The sequence below is a fragment of the Myzus persicae genome, unplaced genomic scaffold, assembly GCF_001856785.1.
Source record: "Myzus persicae strain clone G006 unplaced genomic scaffold, MPER_G0061.0, whole genome shotgun sequence".
Taxonomy (NCBI): Eukaryota; Metazoa; Arthropoda; class Insecta; order Hemiptera; family Aphididae; genus Myzus; species Myzus persicae.
In genome coordinates, this window is record NW_019104189.1 from 62,099 (window position 1) to 85,628 (window position 23,530).

The window sequence follows — 23,530 nt, forward strand, 5'->3', positions numbered from 1 at the left end:
GATAATAATAATTATATACCTAATATACTTATTATTATTACAGATATCGTTTTATTTATATAATATATATTTTAAAGAAAATAGATCGGTTTTTTATATTATTAAACATAATAAATTATAATATTTTTCCTTGAGTATTGGTGATATTTTTTTATTGAGGAACCGCCCGGTCATATTTGCACCACCAATAAAATAATTATATGTTTAATGGTGATAATTATTGATATTAGCGATGTTTTTTTACGTATATAATGATAAACACATATCGATTTCCTATATACATTTTTTTAGTTTTTTTTTTTAATGTAGTGCTTAATTGTAAAATATTATTATTATACCGATGAACATTTATTTTGTTTTTACCCTACAACAATATTAGTATACCGTAGCATGCACCACCACAGACACGGATCCTTTTCGTAGGTATACAGTATACAACAACACCGATATAGTAATGATAATATATATTTATACAATTAACAAAATGATTTTATTAATATTATTATATTATTGTGATTTGTCCGTAATTGCCATAATATTATTATTATTTTCTAACACGCATATAATGTATACGTACTTAGTACTATTGTAACCAGTTTTCAGTGTATGTACATAATATAATATAATAAATACATATTATTGTGTTAGTGATTTTAGATGTTATTCTTTGAATTATTGCTTAAGTTACATTGTATATTATCTATTAAGAAAATTAAAATTACCTTGTACAAATCAAAACACGTTTATTTCATTGTTGTTGAGTTGTTCCTAATCCGACTATAGTCCCATTTTATTTGTGTATACTTTAAGTCGATTAAACGCTAAGCGTTGTTTATTCCTTGGGTTCTAGAGAATTACCGTATAATTTTCATGTTGAGATTATTAAATTTTAGAAATGCGTATAAGTCCCAGGTCATGTAAGTAAAACGCTTTCAGCGAAGTTCAAATATAATATATCATATTCATCACAGCGGAAGGACACGATGGGAACTATACAATAACTCCGACGTCACTCTTCATTAATATACGCTTTATACTCTTTTACCGAAATCAAATTTTCAGACTCCGAGCGTCAGTTCCACCGTCTTTCACGCTCTAGGAGATATACATACCCTCTAATTTTAATTATTTACAATCGATGTCAGCATATAATACACAGGTTGATTTTTTCAAAATTAAATTTTTAAGCTTTAGTTTAAAATTTTAATTAGTGGAGGGAAGTAGCGCAGACAACACCAGCGTTAAAAATGGAGAGTCCCCGGATACAAATAGGTATGCTACAAAGTACAATTATATGATTTTTTTTTTTTTTTTTCTATGGTATCGAGGACCGGAGAAGGAATTATATGATTGTACTTAGGTATTTTCTTATCCAAAAAACATAATAATAGGTAGGTGTAATAATATCCTCACGTATTTAAAACAAAAATGTATGTTTCCCTTATTCTAAGCAGATTTGAATTTTGCTTATTGGTTCATGCAAGATTTAATGACAATATTTTTAAACCACATTTAATTGTGTCAATCGTAGGTTTAAATATTATTTTTAATTAATAGAATGAGGAATATACATTTAACTAGGGAGACAAATACTTCAAACATAATGTTTTAAAACCTGACTTATGCTAGGTTACATGAACAATCACTAAACATTCATTTATTGAATCAATAGTGAGCGAATAATCCCTTATTACTCACTTAGGACCATGATTAGTTATCAATTGTATTGAACTATTAAATTAATTCACTTTCTATGCAACCTGGCGTAGTTTTAAACAAACATAAACAAATATAATTTCTTAAAAAACAACTATTGTTTCTATTTACCAGTAATTATTTTTATTCTTTTTAAATTCTGAGTGGAGTGATGAATGTTTTGATTTTACGATGATGTGGTTTTTTTTATGTTTGACATCACGGGTATGGGGCAGTAAAAGTGCTTCGATTTTCTTCAAGAGCAACTTTTCTGGTTGGAAAGTGAGTATAGTTAGTACATTCGGAAGTCAAAATTTAAAATTTCCAATAGTTTTCAAACATGATTATATATATTAAATTAAGAAACAACTACTGTAATTTTTAAGCAAAATCAGGTTTTGAAAAAATCGATTTTGGATTTTAGCGTAACTATAAAAAAATGACCATAGACTTATGAAATTCTCAGTACATGTTTGTGTTAGAATTTTCTATTACCATAAAATTTTCAAAATATTCTGACTCGTGTTGAGCTTATTAAAAGGCATATTATGAAATTTTCGATTTATATCTATAAAAAAATGTTAGCTCTATCAAAAAACTTAATAACAATTAAAATGTAATTCAAGATTCCTAGAAAGTTGTTGTTAGTAGAAATCAAAAAAAAAAATGAGCGTAAGTCCACAATAAATTATTGTGAGTGTCTGAATTTCAAACTTCGACAAATATGTAAAAATCACGAAGATTAACAAATTATTTTAAAGTTAGAAATTCATAAAAATGTTTCTTTTTATGTCTATCATTTGAAAATGTAAACAAAATTCCTTATAAATTGTCTACCTTTAACAAAAAAAAAAACTCAACCGGAAAGTCAAATATTTATGAGCTCTTAAAGTTGGAATTTTTACAACATTGGATATATTCACTAGATTTCTCATGTAGCGATTTTCTTATTTTGTTGTGATTCGAAAGCGAATAACTGTACATACTTGAAATTTACACCATATGTTTATTGTGTTAAATTAATTTAATTGATAACATTTTAAAAATATTTCTACTCATTTTAAGCTGTTTACCGACAATTTCAACTGTCATTTTTTTTAGTTTTTTTTCTTTAAATGTCTATAACATTTTATTGATTATGTCAAAAAGCATGATAATTTAATACAAAATCCTTGACATATTGAAAAATATTACAAATTCACAACCACGATTTTTTTTGATAATCATTTAAAGTTCATATTTTGACAACATTAATCAAATTTAAAATGTTTTGTTTTTTTTTTCTATAAATGTCAATAAAATTGTATTTGTTGGTTCAAAAATCTTGAAAGTTTAATATAAGGCTCTTGATATATCGTTAAAGTATCAGTTGGAAAATTACAAAATTTCTCAAATTGAAAAATGATTTTGTAGTTAAAAATGTATTAAATGTTCAACTTGTACATCTATTGGTTGAAAATTTAAAACAAGGCTCTTCGTAAGTAGTTAATTTTGTAACCAAAAAAATCTAAAAATAAAAATAAACACAGGTTTTTTTTATAGTTATTTTATGTTCAAATTTAGACGAAATTAAATATTAACACCATGAATAGCCATTTTTGTCATTTTGTTGTAATTTGGTTCCAAAACAACCCAATTTTACATAAGTGTATATAATATTTTTCCAGCATCACTGATAATTTAAGAATAATATTATAAATAATATATAATATAATAATAATCAATTCAACTTACAGGCTACCGTATTAATAATAACAGTAATAACAAAGTAAAATATCCTAGAATGACATACCGTCTTCGCTCAGAGTCGTTTTTCGTATACAATGATATTATATCATTAAATTCAAATTTAATACCATCCATTACAGCGACCTTTTTGACACTTAATGTACAGCAGAGCTGTAGTGACATCCACTTACCCGCTTTTTCTGAATACAGATGTTTTACTAAGGAATTTATCAAAGGCACTGTGCTGTGTATTAATAAACTGTTCTTTTTTTATCTTGTTTTAATATATTTTTATGATAACCAGATGGGTTACTTCGGAAATTACATTCTTCTGGAACAGACACACCATTGTGATATCCTCTATCTTATTATACAAAGTTATTTACCAAATTATGCTCTACCCCCATTTTTTCACTTAACAATGAATTTATTAAAATTCTGATTTTTTAAATATACGCTTAATTTGACCTTATTTTCGAATAGATACTGAGTGTACCGTTCAAGGAGTATCCTGTGTTGATGATTAAAAATATTTTCACTATTATGGATTCGTTCGACAGTATTATCATCGTTTTTATAACTTAATTTTGCATCACAATATTGTTATTAAACGTTCTTATTAAAAATGATCATATTAATAATTTCTAAAACGACTTTTATTTTGTTTTTAAGTATGATTTAATTAACAATATAACACCAAGATTAGGTATACTACTCTACAGAAAAATTTATTTTAAATACTTTGGTTTTATGGACATAACCGTTATAAATTTTGTTCTGACATATTGTGTCACGCACAATTTGTTACACTCAGATGGAATTGGCCTTCATTTGACTGCATCGCAATTTATATGTCCACAGTCGACTGCCTGTCTGTGGATCGTTCAGCCAGCACGGTCCTTCGTGGTGACGTCGTCGACTTTTTTCCAAGAATTAAACAGTCTCCTGCAGGGGTCACCAATTAATACTTTCCGTGGGCCACATTAAGGATTCGGAAAATTCTCGAGGGCCATAAAAATGCAAAGTATGTACATAATATTTATTGTAATGTGCCGATTGGCCAAAACTAATGTACAAAGATAAGATATTATCGGCTTCTTTTCTCCTTGTCTGCGGGCCGGTTACCATTCATCCACAGGCCGGATGTGGCCCGCGGGCCGCCATTTGGTAATGCCTGATCTACTGTGTGGTTTAGTTGGTGGTAAAGACGACACGTTGGACCTGCACTAGTCGCGAGAGCCGATTTACAATCAATGATGGCCAATGGTCACTGTGACAAGTCGACATACTCACATGTGACGGTTATGACATTTGAGTTTTCAGGGGTAAACACTAAACGTTTATCATCGGTTAATGGGTAGGTACCCCTCAAAACCTTCTCATATCCTGACAGCACACGTGATTGTGTATTCTTTTTTATTTTTACTATCCTATACTATTCCTTCATATTGAACACTATAGTAGCTATTGTTGCACAGCCGCAAAAAGAGGTACTTCTCTTTTAAGTTATTATCAATTGACTTGGTACTTATTTTACTTGTTTTATATATACATTTATATATATTTGACTTATATATCAAAATTGAAAATGCTCAAAAAATATTTTACGTTGAAATATGAAGTTAAAAATGTATGTCGTAATCTAAAATAAAATACAATTTTAACAATTATAAAGTTAAAAATAGGAAAATATACAAAATATGTATGTCTAGTAATAATGTGTTTTATGATTATGATGTACTAACTCAAAAATGTTATGATAAAAACGGCGTTCTAAATAGGCATTTTAAGTACATCACAGTCGTGGGTGTATTTTATTCAGTAACTTATTTATTATATCTTATTGATATAAATAAATAATTTATAAAATCGATGTATTTACAATCATGTTACATAATATAAGAAACCCAGTATTACTTAAAATCAAATAGTTCAGGACACAAATTTTTTGTTCTGAGATCTATGAAAGTATATTATAATAATGTAATTCAACTTTATCTATAGAAAAAGTGTAATTAAAGGGGATAGGTGTTATTGTGTTAATATTTCTAGAGGTCTAAGCAACCCTTAGTTCACATATATTTGGCCAACAATAATGCTTTACCACTTGGCTGGACACCCCCCCCCCCTTCTACTCTTCGAAAGTACGCTTCTAACCCTCTGTAACCCTTCCAAGTAAGAAATTACTTTTTGTTCTGTAGTTTTAAATCCTAAAACTGATTTTGACTTTTTTGTTTTGTATTTTTAAAATGGTAACATATTAAAAAGTCTTTTTGATAGACATCAACTGTTAAGTTCTAACATCATAGTAATGATTAATTATGTGTAACTATATTTCATTTATTCCCAAGTGGTTGTTTTCTTCATCAAAATATTTAATCAAGGATCATGTAAAAGTGTTTCCGAACCGAAAATTCTTTAAATTGAGTAACAACCGACATGGAAGAAAATATTCCTTTTTTCGTAAATTGTTCTATTCTAAAACAAAGAGTTACGCCATATCAACTAATTAGAATCGTTAAAATGTATCTTATTATTTTTTTATAGACGTAAGAAACCTTTTAAAACATTTATTTTAAACATAATGCATTTACCATGCATTATAAATTACACTAATTTACATAACATGATATGTGTTTATTGAAAAAATAGAATCATACAGTGTAAACAATTGTATTTATCTAATTAAATTTCTTTAAACAGCTTGGGAATCATGATTAAAAAGTTGGCTAACGGTTAAGTGAATAAAAATTTTGTTGCAATACAAAAATATTTTTCTTGGGAATTCGAAACTTTTACATATTGTATTTTTATATTTTATACGCATTATACAAGTTGGCATTTAAAAAAAGTTTAGATTAATTTTATGTTATTGCCTATCTACAGTTTATACCTAATGCTAAAATAAATAAGCAACTATAGTAAATTTATATGATAATTGACCAACAGAATGGTTTTCCGTCTACAATGATTTATCATGTAATTCAAATTTAACACATCCATTATAGTACCCTACTTAATGACGAGTTTCACTCCCAATGTACAGCAAAGTGGTTACCTTCTTCTCCCCCTTTTAAAATCTGCCCTCTCTTTTTTCTTTTATAATGAACTAAGGACTACTTCGGTTAATTTGTATTTCACGATTAATTGACTGCATGGATGAATTTTTTATAGTTTTGGTATAATTTACCAATATTTGCATGCATAGTGATGTCAATATTTGAAAATAATTACTAATTTTTATGAAAACACTATGAACTCTTGAAGTCTTGATTAAAAGATTCAACAAAAATACATATTTCTAGAGACTAGACTCTAAAAGCCTAGACTAAAGGGTCGTGGAGCTTTATGTACTGTTGCTCGTATTAAGGTACTTAAATCGGATGGTTAGGTGAACCACTGGTGGTGGTCACCGGTGAAATTTAAATTTTTTTTCGGGTATAAAACCGTACCAGGGGAACTTAAATACATAAAAGGTATAATCGGAGAAATTAATAGTCACCCATGTTGAATGTGGTATATAGGTGTATATTTTTTTTATTAATAGAACATCAACACTCGACCAAATGCAATATGGGATGATGCCAACAATATTGTTATTTTATTATTAATAAGTAAGTAATAATATAAACTTGTAAAGTTTGGAAATTAATTTCTATTGGAATTACAAAAACTGTATATTCCTTTCATCTTCAACTTCAATGCATTTAAATTTAATATTATTTATACAATAACCGTGACCTTTTTTTTTTTAGTTATGAGGGGTGTCTAAACACCCCTCCAACCTATACCTATGCCACTGCCACAGTGCGAGTTTTGCTGATTTATTAAAATGCAATATTTCGAAGCTTTATTTCAAGAATTTTTGTGATTGTAATTGCTGCTTATTCAGAGTATTCACCCCAACTTACCAATCGAAAATAATACAATAGACTAAATTGATTGATATTCGATATTATACAACTTTTATGTGATACTTTTTCATTTAATTGTTTTTATTTCACAATACATTTATTTCTACAATATGGCATTTATGTGATTATATAATAACGGGCTAATAAAAGTAAAACTTGCATAAAAGTTTCAATAGGTCGTTCCTGTAAAAGGACGAAACACAGTTTGGTAGAAACCGTATTATTGGTCCTACGATGTATCTGTGGCTTCTTTTTTCTTTTAATATGATCAATATTCACCTATACTATAGTTATACAATTGTATTATTCTTAGTATGGAAAACTGTTTTAAAGTTAATAAGCAACTATTATTGCGATGAAAAAAAATAACCGAAAATATTTTTTCCACGTTCTACGAGATTTTACCTACGTCAATATAATACCATTGACTGAAATGTATAATATTAAAATAAATTATTTTTCATTCAAAAACAACTATGATGCGAAGGAGTGTAGTTAGGAGTGGGAGCCCGAGAAGTGGAAGCAGAAAATATAATAATTTATATTATCCAAAAGTCTGGTTGTAAATTCGACCCAGCAATGTCGAGTAATAAAAAAGTCAAGTGTAAGCTTTGCTCCACTTTTTTAGTTAATATAAATGAACGGTTTTCGCCAAAATTTGATATGACTGTTTCCTATATCGCCAATTTTCGCCAATTTAATAAAAAAAGTTTGATTCCTGTTTCCACCAATCTACCTGATATAGTAAATTTATCATAACATTAAATTTCATTTCAGAAGAAATTTTGAATTTTCATATACTTATGAATACGTGTTTAATAAAAATTAGTATTTGAATTTACAAAATGCGTTTAATGTTGATCGATTCACACAATTATTGGTAGGTTGACATACATTTCTGTCATACGTGTATTTTTTTTTTTTTGGGGGGGGGGGGGGGTAAACACTTGCAAAAACATCCTTTTGTAAAATTATGTTTAAAATTATCCAAAACCAATATCTTTCTACCATTTATACTTTCTACGAACTCCATAGTACTGACTGTCTGGTTGTTAAACGTCGAATTTACAAATACATTTATGTCGTAGTAAGTACTTTGTAAGTATTAAACACTATAATATTATACAATACCTACAGGAAATGATATTTTTATCTTAATGTTTCATATCATACGATCAATATAGGAAGCTATATTGTATGATATAAATAAATATATATTTGTATATATTTATCAATACCATACCATGAATTTGATGTACTTATAAAATAATTTGTGATCGATAAGGGTTTTACGACATACGAAATGTTTTTGTCTGTACTGTAGTTTCAATCTTAGATCGATTGATATGATTATACGAAAATTTCATATTTAAGTTATATAATATATATATATGTGAGAGTGAATCTTAAAGATTTTATACAACTTCGTTAATATAATGAAAATTACACTTTTTTTTCTTTTTCATCAAAAATATGATTGGTGACTAAGTATAATAATTTTACCTTAGAGGTAGATTGGCAAAATGGGAATAAACCATTTTTAAAATTGGCTAAAACGAAGGATGGCGGAAATAGTAATTTTAAATTTTGGCGGAAACGGGTAATTGACATAACTAGTATACGTAAACTCAAACCCAATTTGCCAGACAATTTTCATTGATTGATATGTGAGCTGGACCTTGATTTTTTAAATTAGGTATTCTATTTTTATTTTTAAGAATTATTTAGCATTACTTCTCAGATGAGGAGATTCTCAATTTTATTTATTTTTTTAATAAATAAATGTAATATCATAACTGTTGACGTTATAAATAAAAATCAGTAGGTACATAAGACATAACATGTCGTGTGCATTTGATGTTAAATATATTTATTTATTTATTTACAAATTGTAAGGTTTTTGCACGTTTTAATTAGTATCGACCAATTCGAAAGGATAGTTTACCGTAACATATACCTTATATATGATTATTTCTCTCTTGGCTAGTGTATCGTTAAAAATACTATCGGCATAAAAATTCTGTTTCATCGTAGGGATTCATTATGCGATTATTATAAATAAATAAACTATAGTAATCAAAGTCAGTTTTATTACGTCGTTTAAAAAAAACGGTTTTCGAATTCTCGGGTCAAATGACAGGGCGATTGCAGGGTTGTAAATTGTAATACTAAACGAGTAGATGCGTGTAGGTATTCCGTGAAATAATTAAATATTATACTTTGTAGGTATCTAAGCGTGGCTGTTGAATGATGCTAATATATATTCAAACAAATACTATAATTAATTTAAAAGCTCTATAAAAATAATAATAATAATAATACAACAAAGTTACATCAGAATATAAGTTGTATAGTATATTTCAACATCTGTCCGTTTTCGTTATTATTTTCCATATGACCCATTGCAGAATATTAAACCAAAATCGAATGACCTGCACTTCGATGGCAATAATAATGTCTGTTGTTTATTGTGATACTTAAATATAATATGTACGTTATCCCATAGACTGATAATTTATTGTTAATAATTATTTGTGGTACAATAATGTTTTTAAATTTATCATTATTAGTATATATCATTACTTTTAGAAAACCAAAGATTTATATATTATTGTGAGCATTACTACAGTAATATAGACGACCCACACTAATAAAAAAATACCATACAAAGTTGCGTGTATACACATGTATATACTATCCACGCGATATAACTATACAATTTATTATTTTTTTCACGTACAACCGCAAAATAATAGTATACCGTCGCGGCGGGTCTTCTTAAAATATCGTTCAGACAGTCAGACAACAAATCGTTTTATTCTAAAATATAATGCACATTAGTTATCTATGAACTAAATCGTGCGACAATTAAACGACGATCCCCAGACATTCCAATCATTTGTAAATAAATAAACAACGCAGAATCCATGCGAAATTGCAGACATAATTATAGTACAAAATGTATTATGAAGATTGTTAGAAACACGCCAACTGGCATGAACGCCGAAAATATTTGATATCGTACTCCGTGAAATACTACACACTAGGCACTAAAGGTTTTTCTATGCTTAAATGTATTTTTATAACCCATACCTTGCCCCTGAAAATGGAAATTTATAGATCACTCCTTATTGGTGACACTGAATAATATACTTTAATGAATCATATTTTAGTAATTTCCATTTATTTGTTGTTTTTTTTTTGAAATTATGATAACAATACACACAATAATCTGCACTTTAATTTTGAAATCTTTGAAATAATTAATTTCGAAACGCGCCAACTATAAAAATTAATTTGAAATAGTATTATTTTAAACTACTGTATAGGTGCTACTCTAGTTTACGTATACTTAAGACAATATATTTTTCCTTTTGAATTATTCTGAGCGTCACATGAGTAAATAAATTATATTACAGTTTTTAAAATATGAAAAGAATCATTATAATACTGTCATAGTAATAATCCAGTTGCATTCATCAATCAAACTGTGTTAATAATAATAGTATCCTAACTTATAATATTATTTTAACAATATGGAATACCTATATTAAAAAGTTTAAGAGTAATAACTCTATATTTTTAATGAGTACAAGTTTAATACGAGTTAAACATATATTTTTTTATATTTCTTCGGTCATTTGTTACCGATGTATTTTTCATTTTATTTTATTATTAATGCGAATGTCCCAATCTAGATAAATTATAATTATAATAAAATAAAGCTCTATTTTTTTGTAGAACACTACATGCATTAACTACTCGTACATGTATTTTTATTTTTTACTTTTTAGTAATTTTTTAGATTATGATACTGGTGTACTTTTAGTAGCCTGTTTACGACGCCGCATAAACATCGTTTTACGATTGAAATGCATTAAAAAAAAAAACATCTCTATATTGTAAAGAAAAGTCGGAAGCGTACACTGCCTAATAGTTGGTCGTCGAGGATAATTAAGCATTTTATCGTATGAGAAGAATAAAAAATAAATAATAACTGTATTATTTGGTATGTTTATTTAAGCCCAAATAAAATATCATATAATATTATACACGTAATAATATTGACGCATTATTATCATTGAAATTTAAATGACAAATAGTTCTAAGTGTATGTACATTATTTGCGAGCATCGTGCTCGGATTTATACTACGGTTTATTATTTAAACCAGCTATTTACTATGGATTTAACATAATAATATTATGCACATGGATTTATTATATAACATTGTTATTACCTAAACGTACGCATTGGGTAATAAATAATAATTCAAATAATAAATATTACTAATATTATTATATTATAGACCTGATTTATTATTCCATACGTGAAAGTAGCGTAATTAAATTTATGAACGAACTTGTAGTTATACGTCGAGTATTATATTCAATACTATTAATAATATATATGAACTTCAAACAACATTGAGCATCAAACTAACTTGATTAAATCCGGTGCCCTGTTTGCATATATTACATTTCATTGAAAACATACATTTTTATTTGCATTTTTAATAATATTATTATACTTTTGACACGGTTCTTTTTTATTTTATTGACGGACTATACAATATTGCTTTATTATAGCATGATACTATTTAAATGGTCAGCCCACGTAAATAATATAATCGACCGGGCTTGGACGCTATGCTAGTGTTTAGTAGGTTTTTCGAAGCACCATTATACAAAAAAAAAAAAATAATAGATGCAATTACAAATTATTGTACAGTGTTTTTGTGTGGTATAATATTATATTCTAGTTAAAAGTTAAAACCTTCAGGTACTATATTGTACACGTCAGTCTGTCATGAGTCATGACATCATTTATTACAATATATATATTATTATATTTAGCATGTGCGTCCAGGTCGAGGGCCAGTTACGACAATTATAAATGTAAAATATGAGCGTACAATTTAATTTAAATGAGTGCATTTATATATTTGCAATTTTACTGAAGCATTTATTCAGCATTTTTCACCTTAGAGAGTAGAGACAATGGTTGGTGAAATGAAGAATAATTATTTTTAATCTTATATGCGTACATTTCAAATTTATTTTAAGACCTACTACCTATACGAAGTTGTTTCAAGGACAAAAGAGAAACTATTAACTTTTAAATTTTCTCGTTAATAATAATAGAGTAAAACAACCCTCGTCGTCGTCGTCGTCGTCGTCGCCAATGCCACCATAATGGCGTGGAAGTGCGGAACGAGTGCAATTCCGTTGAAATTTTTAAAGAGGGCGACATTAAACATAATAATCGTAAAAATCAGGGGCGGATAGGCATGATCTGACCGGCCCGGGAGAAATAGAATTTAGCGGCCCACGTGATCATATCCAAGATTTAACAAAATAATTTACTCAACTTTGAGGGAACCAACCCAGCAACCCCCCCATTTTTTGGTAGGAATAACATGAATTTAATATTACGCTATTAAAAGTTACTACTACATTTTTTGTTATTTTACTACATCACTGTATATTAAAGTGGTAATATTATATTATTTTACCATACCACTTTTATACTATATTATATTAGATTATTTTATAAAACTTATAGCACTAACTATAAATGTATAGCTGTACAAGGTAACTTGACAAATTCACTTATATTATTCTGGTTGTGCTGGTGAAAAAAAAAGTAACTAACTCTTTAAACATGTAAACATTTATCAATAAATACAAGTAGGCATGTATAATATTTTTAAACTTTTAATGAATAATGTAAATAAATAAGTATTTAATATAATATTAATATTAATTTTATTATTATATGATAAATATAATATATTATAAGATTAATAATGTCTTGAGTAGTTTATTTTGAGATGCAAATTTGTCAATAATTGTGTTATTTTCGAGTTGGTTTAATATATCTTTTTCTGTGGATATAATCATAAGTTGTTCCAGGTGTGAAGATGATAGTGTACTACGCAACCTGTTTTTGATGTATTTGAGCTTAGAAAATGATCGTTCGCAAGAAACTTGTGATATAGACAAAGTTAGTATATACTTATAAGCTAAGAATAATGAAGAATAGGCTGAACAATACAAAGAATATCTCAACAAAATTATATAACAGCAATGAATACAATTCGAACACTTGTTACAGGCATTTTCACTTATTGAATATTCTTTTTCGTCTAAATTAAAGTCATCTAAGTCATCTATATCTTCATTCTCATTTACATAACTAAAACTTATATTTTGTTTTAAAGAGTCAAATTTGTTTATAAAATCAAGAAACTCTTCTTTTAGTGAAGCTTGTGTTACATTTGGATTTATAAAATTCAATTTTTCACTAATTTTTTTCATTGCATTTTCTGGAAGCCCCTCATTTTTTATATCATCAAAGTTTTTTGGATCTAAACAAGAAATATCTGCACAAATTTCTCGAGATAAACTTCCATACCTAACTTTTATTTTATTGTTAATTGTGTCTATAATAGTTTGAAAAGTGCCTATTCTATATTCATCAATCGCTGAAATGTTTTTGAAAGAATCATCAGCCTCATAATTAAACATTTTTTTGGGAACTCTACGTCTTTTATTTGGAAATTCACTTTCAATAACAATATCAATTTCATCAAGTTCGTCATTCATATGTTCTATGAATATATTGGTTTTTTCATGAATTTCAGAAAATTCTACTTGCTGTAATTGAACTTCAGATTTTTTAATCATATTATATGCTTGTAATATGTCACAGTTCTTACCCTGGAGATATTTAGATAAAGGTCCTGTAATACTAAATATTTTGAGAAACACCATTGCTGTTAAAATTGTCTCATATTTTATGAAATTTTCTATGAATCCTGATGCTTTAGCTCTAGATTCCGAGTCATTTTGTACCGAATCTTTAATTGTTTTCATTACTTTGATAAGGTTTTTAAATAGTATGCCATTAAAATTGTTAGTGCCGAATAGTCCAAAAATTTTTTTGAGTGCTACTTCCTTCGCCCACCATCTCGTTTCTCCAATTAAATTGAGTTTCATTTTAGTAACTATATCATTCCAACGATCCATACGTACATGTGATCGTCGGATGAAACTAGCTGTGCTATTGAGTAGTTCAAATAAGTTTGCAGCATGAAGTCCGCTACTAGTGACATCTTGTAATACTAAATTTAGAATGTGTCCCACACACCATACATGCACTTGATTAGGAGCTAAATCTTCCATCTTTTTAGCGAATCCTGAGTATTGTCCTTGCATATTGCTGGCCCCATCGGTTGAATTCCCAATACAATTATTTAGTGAAATACCTTTTGATTGCAATGTTTGAACCACTAAATCAGCAAATGCTTGACCAGTTGTTGTTGTGCATTTTTTAAATCCTATAATACGTTCATACACTTTATCATTTACGTATCTTATGATTATAGAACACTGATCTGACACACTGACATCCTGCGTCGTGTCTATTTGTATAGAATACATTCTTGCTTTTTTTATTTCTGACACAATTGTTTTAGTTATAAGATCGGAACATACTTCTAAGATGTTGTTAAAAGTATTTTTGGATAAAAATGTTATTAATCCACCACCTTGTTTACTGCCTTTGTCTTTGATCTTTTCACTCTTAACGATTATTTCATGAAGGTATGATTTTAAAAGAGAGTCATATTTACTTAAAAATAAAATTATCTCTAAAAAGTTACCATGATCGATGTTTGGATTATTTAATGTGTATGCTGCCTCGTTTCTTTTTCCTCTATATGCCAAACCACATTTTCCAATGAGTTTTACAATATCAACAATTCTTTCAACAATATTTCTACGTCTCTCTATTTGTTGCCCTCTGATATCTGTGCAACCGTAAATAATCATTTTCTTAATGTCTTTACCTTCTTTTGTCATAAAATGACTATTGACACAATCTCTATGGTGAGCGGAGTTTTCGTGCTCTCCAATTCTCAAATAAATATGTTGCCAATCAGAAGAACCCTCAACAAAAGTATTTTGCTCTCCTTTTTTGCCATAAGCAATACAAATCGTGCAAAATAATTTTTTTAATTCTGTAGAATAAGATAACCATATACGTTTATTATTTGCTGAATAATAAGCTTTTTGTGGATTGAAGGGAATATTGTCGTTTGGTTGACAAGGATGAAATTCGAAGAAGTCCTCAATATTTTGATACGTTGGCTTTTTAAAATAATCAAAGGCGTCAGGTTTATTTATTGCATGTTTAAGATCAATGTCAAAATTATTTTTTCTTATTTCGTCTTCATCTAAAATATTATCTTGTTTCTTATTTTCTTTAGCCAAATAATGTTCTTCATAGTTAATTATGTTGTTATTGGGGATATTATTACTTAGTTCACCGTCAGGTCGAGATTTATAACTGTTAATTTCAGTAACCGAAGATTGAATTGGTAAAATTGCATTATCCTCTTTTTCAGTATCCAAGGATTGATTTACTAAAACTACATTATCCCTTTTTTCGACGTTCTTAAACATACTATCCAATTTTAAACATGTTTTGCTCTCTTCTAATAACTCTTTTCGTTTTTTATCTCTGTTCTTTTCTGCTCCCCCTTTTCTTTTTGATTTGTTTTGAAGCATAGTTATCTAGAATATATTATCATATATAGCGTTTAATTTTTGAAATATTTCATAAAAACATGAAACACTGACCTATATATTGGTCTTACCTATACCTTTACTCTATGTTTGGTAGGAAATAGATTATGAACTTATTGGATAATTTATGTAATACGGTTTCCAATCACTTTACTTAATTTCTCAAAATTCACATACACTTACCAACCAGAAAGTTTTTCATACAATACATAATAAATAAGCACAATATGATGTGTACCAGCTTATAGTGTAAATTATAATACGAAAATGTACCTACTTGTCTAAACTCCAAAATCCAAATAAACTGGTAGGTTGTGGTTATATATTTTTCTAGATACAGTGGTCAGTGACAACAGAAAGCCAAAAACTGAATGACGTAGAAAATAGTGTCTATACTCTATTGGCCTAATGCTTAGTTGGAAACATTTTACTGTAACGTCCTGTGTTTAATAATAATAATTATTATTTAATATTTATATTATCTAATGACAGCTGCAGTTGCGGGTCAATACGCAGTACGCATAACAATAATACCCGAAACCCGAATTCCAAGATAAACACCATTTAGCGATGGTTAGCGCGATGATGTGAGATTAAAGTGGACTTCCCCACAGCTCAGTCATACAACGATAATTATAGACTTATGCTAGATTTAAATAAAAATATCAGTATTATAGTATTTATTTACTTTTATTTGTATGTATGTATATACAATGTACATGTATAATAATTTAATAGAAATATTTTTCATCGGCCCATTTTCGTCAATATAAGCAGCGGCCCACCGGGAAAATCCCGGTGTCCCGGTGGCCCTATCCGCCCCTGGTAAAAATGCAAATGACACAAAATGACTATTAAAAAAAATGTCTTTTCCACTGCAGTAAATTATAGTTCGTATATTATACAATTGTTATCACTTATCAACTTGACTTTTTTTTTAAATAATTCAAAAAATAGCATATTATGATACAAATTTCAATTCAATATCTACAGAAGCTTTATAAGTTTTGTCGTCGAGCAGTATAATAAATATTAAATAATAATATTATTATGTAACGGTAATAGTTGTATAATGTTTTTGCGGTCGAAATTCACTCGCTGCCTGTGTAGCACGTCAACAAAATATGACAACATTACCTTCAAGGATGCAACTATAATAATATTATGTTCTGTTGCGATTTGTAGAGAAATTTTTTTTCTGCCCCAAAAAACGAGCGCGCCATTCAATGCCCGTGGGCACATTACTTCAAAACAGAAAATTTTTATATGGATCAGGTCTTCGACCTCGGTCAACGGAGAGATTAAAAAAAATAATCATTAAATTTACAAACTTTTTCAGCAATTTAAAGACGGAAATTTTTTTTAGATTACCCATTACATGTATTATGACTTGCAGCGAATGGTTGCGCCTCGGGGACCTCGCCATACCGCGACGCATATTCCATGGGGGGCAGGGGGCCTCAGGGCAAATATTTAATAATAGTACCATTGTAGTATTTCTATTTCTCTTCACGTCATTCGTATACGGTGAGATCGTATTATTGTCATACATTATTCAATATTTGGGTTTGAGACTTACACAGTATTTGCAACACCGCAGGATGTAAAATGTAACCAAAAAAAAAACCTGGAAAATGTTTACGTTTTCTTCGTAATAACTTTTGTCAGTTGTTTCTGTTGCACGTGTGTGCAATGTACATCGTATTATAATATATTATATTATATACATTTACATTCCACAGTGCATTTTGTATATTATAGTAAAGCATATATTATTATGTTGTATCGTGGAATGTTGGAACCATGCAGTCTATAGTGTGTTCTGCAATTTTATTTTGCCCATAGCTATTTTAGTATTGTTAGTTTGTGCAATGGTCGTATGAGCATAATAGCGCTATACCAGAAATATGTTGTATATGAGAAAGAATGGGTGCTTGTGTTTTTGGTGTGACATTTTGTATATGCCCGAATAAAAGTTGGTCCAAGACTGTTAGTTATATTAACTATACATGTGCTGTTATTCATATTTAAATTTACAATAATTTCACAGTTAAAACTTGAAAGTAAATAGAGAATAAATGCCACAAGCTCATGACATCTTTCGAAGGAGTAGTGAGTTAAATCAAGGTTTTTCAAAGATGTGAAATAGGTATCTATATACTATAGCTACGTTTTGGCGTGTATTTTCATTTTGGTTCTAGAATTTGAATAAATTTTGAATTGATAAGTCGTGATCATAGTTGTGACTTATTCACACGTCATATACCTGCATATTATACCATATCATATGTAAACCTAAAATGTCAACAAATTAAAATAAACGAAAAATTAAAAAATGCGACAACTACTCGCGTAGTCACGTACGATAGTTAAATGTGAATGCCAATGTGGCAACATGAAATGTTGTGTTAATAATAAAGGGAAGCAATAATCCTAGGGAAGGCCGTACCTAATATTAAGAATTGTGTGCTTCTTTGCTCCCCCACCCAAAGTCGATCCCTGGAGCCGTTAATACACGGCGCAGACGAGTTTTTCAAAAAATAAAATACAATATCATATACGATACATGATAATAATCGTGATATTAAAAAAAATAATATTATTAGTGTGCGTTCGTATCGTCACCGTGTTTTGAAGACACATTCGAGCGCCGTAAAAAACGCGTTGTTATTATTTCTATTTTACCCGTGTCTCTTTGATAGTGCACCTATGTAACGATAGAAAAATATTATGTATAGGCACACACAATGTCGGATGAGTATAATTATGTATTCGTTGTTAGCTGCGTGTATACCGTGCTTATAATAATCATACTGTACGATTATAATACAAACGGTGTGCGTGTGTGCGCGCCCAACGCAGGTAATTAATATCGAAAACTTCATTAAAAAAAGGGAAAAAAAATTAATAAATAATATAACCTTATCCTGCTGCAGCTCGTTGGTCGATCGAATCGTTACCGGAAGTCAACGCGATCGTATAGCGGCCGAGGCGGCGATAGTGCTGCTGTTTTTTTTATCGGAGACGCAATCTGGATGCTTCTCGCCAATGTAATAAGACGACAGCGACGCTGTCGATCTTAATTGCGCGTTAATTTTAACGCAATATCTGCAACGCAAATAAAATAAATAGAGAAAAAAACTGTGATCATGTACAATATATTATTAGGTATTATATTATGTAAATTATTATTATTTAGCGAGTATCTTATACTCGGTGTATCGTGTATGGCCAGTAATTAATAATAATCTCATTATATTATATGCCTAGGTAGGCACCTGCAATCTACATATATTATAATGTACTATAACGCAGTATACAATATACTTGATTATATTGTTAATTCGCGAACAATTATTTATTGTTATATGATGATCACAATTCATTTACAAAATCACGAATGCATAAAAAGATTTCAAACGGCCTTATTAAATTTTACTGACTGCGAAGATCTATCTATCTATGAATAAATTTCACCCATTTAAAATTATAAATATTTGTAACAAGTTATGCCGTTAACTATTAAGAATCCTTCAAATGGGTACCTATGTAGCAATGTCGTAGCAAGTATAATGAGAGTATATGTCAATATGGTGTTAGAGTATTTTGGTAAATACGCACAAACATCTCATATTATATCGTGTTTGCGTAGCCAAGTGAACAAATTAAAAAGGTTTTATGGGACAATAATGTCAACCTGCAAATATCTTTATCGCATATTTCCAAGAATTTCGGAAAACTATTAATTTGACATTAATAATCCATTATACAAACGTCGCCGTCGCGCGGCCGCGAGGAAACATCGGAGGAGACGTCCGTAAATATTTTCAGACATGAGGGGCAATGCCATACGAAATTCGTAGAATTATCAAATATTATTTGACTTAATCTTTACTGAAGTACAAGTTACACCCAAATACTCCAAATAATATTAATTATTAAAAAATAAAGTGACTTAAAATAATATTAATATCATGATAATCTTACATAAACATACAAATTATGGTTATTTTTAGTTTCTGAATTCATTTCTATTGAATAATAAATATAATTTGGAAAATTTGAAAAAATGTACCTGTCTACCAGGTACCTATGTTGTACTAAATACTAATACGACAATACAATTTTATTCCGTATTAAGTCTTGAGTTTTGTTGATGAACAAGAGAAACTAAGAAAGAAAGTTTTATCGTCTATATAAGATAAACAATATATTTATTAACCACAACCACTATTAATAATACTATAGATGACCAATAAACAATAATATATTTATATATACATTAAATTATTTAATTACCTACGTCTTTTTTTTTATGTTGTCGAGGAAGTACACAAGAATAATATCAATACATTTTTAACCTTGGGATATTTTTATCAAAAATAATAACCATAATGATTTATGAAAACATTTCTTTAAGATCGGATTTGTTTTTAATTTTTTATACTTTATAATTTATATTATATACCCATTGTGTTATTAATTATTATATTATAGAAGTATTATATATTTAAATTGTAGATTGATGTTGATTATAATAGTTTGAATGATCTTAGGATAAAAAGTCTAGGGAAAAAATGCCACAGCAAAAATAAGTCCGGACAAAAAGACAAAAAGACAAAAGAAAACATAATGTTTCTAAAAGTTGATTATTTAGTAGGTAAGTTGTAAGTATCAAAAAATAAAATAGATCAGAAGAGAATTGTATTATTTATTGGTTATCACTTATAATTTTTTTTTTTTGTAATACAATGTATACGATGGTGATTAGAAAGGTATCATATTTTTAACAACAAATTGTTGCACAATACCTTAAGTCCATCTATCATTTTATTAGCTCAACTATCATTTTGTTCACTGATATCGTTGAATTCTATTTTTTCATTATCGATATTTCTAATTTTTTCGACGCATTTTTTCAATTTATTCCCAGATTGTACGACGACTGTGTTACACAAAATGTGTTAACCAAGTACCCAAACTTTCACAAATGTTAGTTTTTTAATGATGACCGTTTGGTGTAACTTCGTGAATGTTCTACACTTCAGGTCGAAATAATGCCTTAATTCTACGCAATTAAATAGATACACCGCACCAACTGCACGTAAATGTATGTTCCAGTTACTTATGTTGTGTCATTTGCAGAAAATGAAATCGGAAATTATTACTTATTAGTTATTACCAATAGTAATGTAATTCAGTTTTAACCTATTTACTTTTTTCAAACATACTATATATTTTTCTGACATTTTGTTATTTTGTCTGAATTTTATTTCTTGGACTATTTTTACTGGACTTTTTTCCTCAGACTTTTTCTACAGACTTTTTTACTGTTTACTAGTATATGAATACATATATCACATATGAATAGACCGTGATACTCTAATGAGTTATACCTATTATTAATGTTTTTCAAAAATTATAATTTTAAAGTTCACTAATGAAATTAATCTGAAAATAAATTTGAATACATTCATTTAAGCGTTACTGGAAATCCTCAAAAACAATTCTTTATATTTTAGGTATTCATAGTTCATACAATTAATTTAGTATTTAAGTATATCGAAATTACTAAGTACCAATAATTGTGTAAGTGTTTGGACTTTGGAGGTTAGTATGCATTTATTCTGAAGATTACATTTATTTTAATTTGTTTCAGAATCTAAATTATATTCACTTAGACACGACGTCTACTTACATAACCATTTATTTTTGAATAATTCTTAACTATTATGCTAATAAAGATTTAAAAAATATTAATTACCTGTATGCATATAAAATAAGACATAATAACTGTACTTTGTATGACGCATATTCAATAGTCATAATTACTATCGTGGGTTTTCTCAGTTTTTACTTGAAATTTTAGGTAGGTTAAGGACAAAGTGGTATTTACCAATTACATTGTATGGTTGGAAATCTATTTAAAGGTAGATTTACAACAGTCTTTGAATATTAATTTTTGAAATTATTTTGTATAAAATATAAAGCTAGTATATTACACATGCCATATGCGAGAAACTTTAAGGTAAAAACGATGATATTATTGTCTATTGTCTAATTAGCCCACTATAGCTAATGATTAATGAATGACGAGAGCGGTCTAAAATTTAAATCAACAGAAATCCTCGTTCTAAAGATTTGTTGAAAAATAAATTGGTCGACAAATAAATTGAATTCGATCGGGTTATTTTTACGCGTCTATTCTACTTCACCGTACATCGCAATTCGATTAGTTGATAAATCAGTGAAGAGTAAAACTATTAGCTTTACTAACTACAATTAGTAGTCTTGCTTTTCATCTGGTTTAAACTTTTAAAGCCAGTAGGTACCGGTATCCTGGAAAAACTAATCGATGAGGTCATAGCTTGTTTTTCTCCGGTATAATTCTTTCAATAACTTAGGAGCATGCATGAGCAATGACCATGACTTAGGAAATCGTGGTATCTTGAAGCAAGATATTAGTATATTACAGTATAATGTAATATGTTCCGTTGAGAGGGGAACGTCATACATTTTATTGATCACTGCAGATATGAGAGATGGTATGATTTTTATTTTTTATTCGAGTTGTTTGATCAGGTAAACGTGCGGGTAATAAGATTCAAGTGGCCAATATTCTTTTTCTGGTTCGATTATTTTGTTTATTGTTTTTGTGAATTTTATACTGAAATAAGAGTTATAGTAATACAGGAATAATAGAAGAAGAATATCGAGGAACAATATGGCGTATTTCTTCGAGTATTTCTACCCGAAACATAAAACGAAAACGTATATTATAAATTTGAAACTGCTAGATAATATATATTTTATATCATTTACTTATTTGGTATTTCCTGAAAACTTAAACTTGGTTTTTGGGTTTTCAATTATAATTTAACTACTATACTATAAAATATAGAATTCCCCCTGATAAAAAAAAAATTACAATTTACTAAGAACATGTTTGTTGTTATCTATAGGTCTAAACTTTTTTAACCAAATGCCTATTACCTAATAGAAAGATTCACTCAGGATTATTTGATATGAGAAAAATAGTGTATAAATGGCTATTTTCAGAATTATAATCATTATTTAAATAATTTTATCAATAGAATAGTTTTCGCGTGTTGATAGTTTATTAAGTTGATGCTATAAGTTGTATCGTTTGTAATTAAGTATGAAATTATGTTCTATGATTGTCTGTACATTATCTCAATAACTTGTATTTTGTCTAACTGTTAATTTATTTTTTTTCAAAATACCTACATGATCACGATTATTATAATATAACTTTCTATTCCGACATAAGATACGGCTCAAATGAGTAGATATTATTGTATTTCTATACAACAATATTATGTATGTATTAAATCAATAAATCATTTTCAAAAAACAAAAATAATAATACAACCTAGATAATTGAAACTGTAACATGAATAGAAAAATAAAGTAAAAATTAGTATCGCGTTGTACATGGTTCATATTTTTGATCATACTGTCATAACAATTTAATATTTACCCTGCAAGACTGTAACCGTTGATATATATCTATAAAACGTCTTGTATTTGGGTGCAGCAGTACGGCGGAGGTGCGGCCTCCCTGCATGATCTGCAATCAGAT

General features: G+C 28.5%; 1 protein-coding gene across 1 annotated transcript; it reads right to left on the bottom strand.

Annotated features, from left to right (window-relative positions):
* Positions 1 to 13,131: 13,131 nt before the first annotated feature.
* On the bottom strand, positions 13,132 to 15,909 carry LOC111039786. The gene is made up of 3 exons (XM_022323418.1): positions 15,660 to 15,909; positions 13,452 to 15,359; positions 13,132 to 13,382 (listed from the first exon to the last, which is right to left on the bottom strand). Exons 1-3 carry the CDS (start codon positions 15,907 to 15,909, stop codon positions 13,132 to 13,134), a joined length of 2,409 nt encoding a protein of 802 aa, XP_022179110.1.
* Positions 15,910 to 23,530: the final 7,621 nt, after the last annotated feature.

Coding starts and splice junctions, on each gene's coding strand:
- LOC111039786 (XM_022323418.1), bottom strand. CDS start 15,909: ATGCTTCAAAACAAATCAAAAAGAAAAGGGGGAGCAGAAAAGAACAGA. Junction 15,360..15,659: donor TCGACCTGACGGTGAACTAA/GTAATAATATCC, acceptor CTTATTCTACAG/AATTAAAAAAATTATTTTGC. Junction 13,383..13,451: donor TTCAATAAGTGAAAATGCCT/GTAACAAGTGTT, acceptor TGTATTGTTCAG/CCTATTCTTCATTATTCTTA.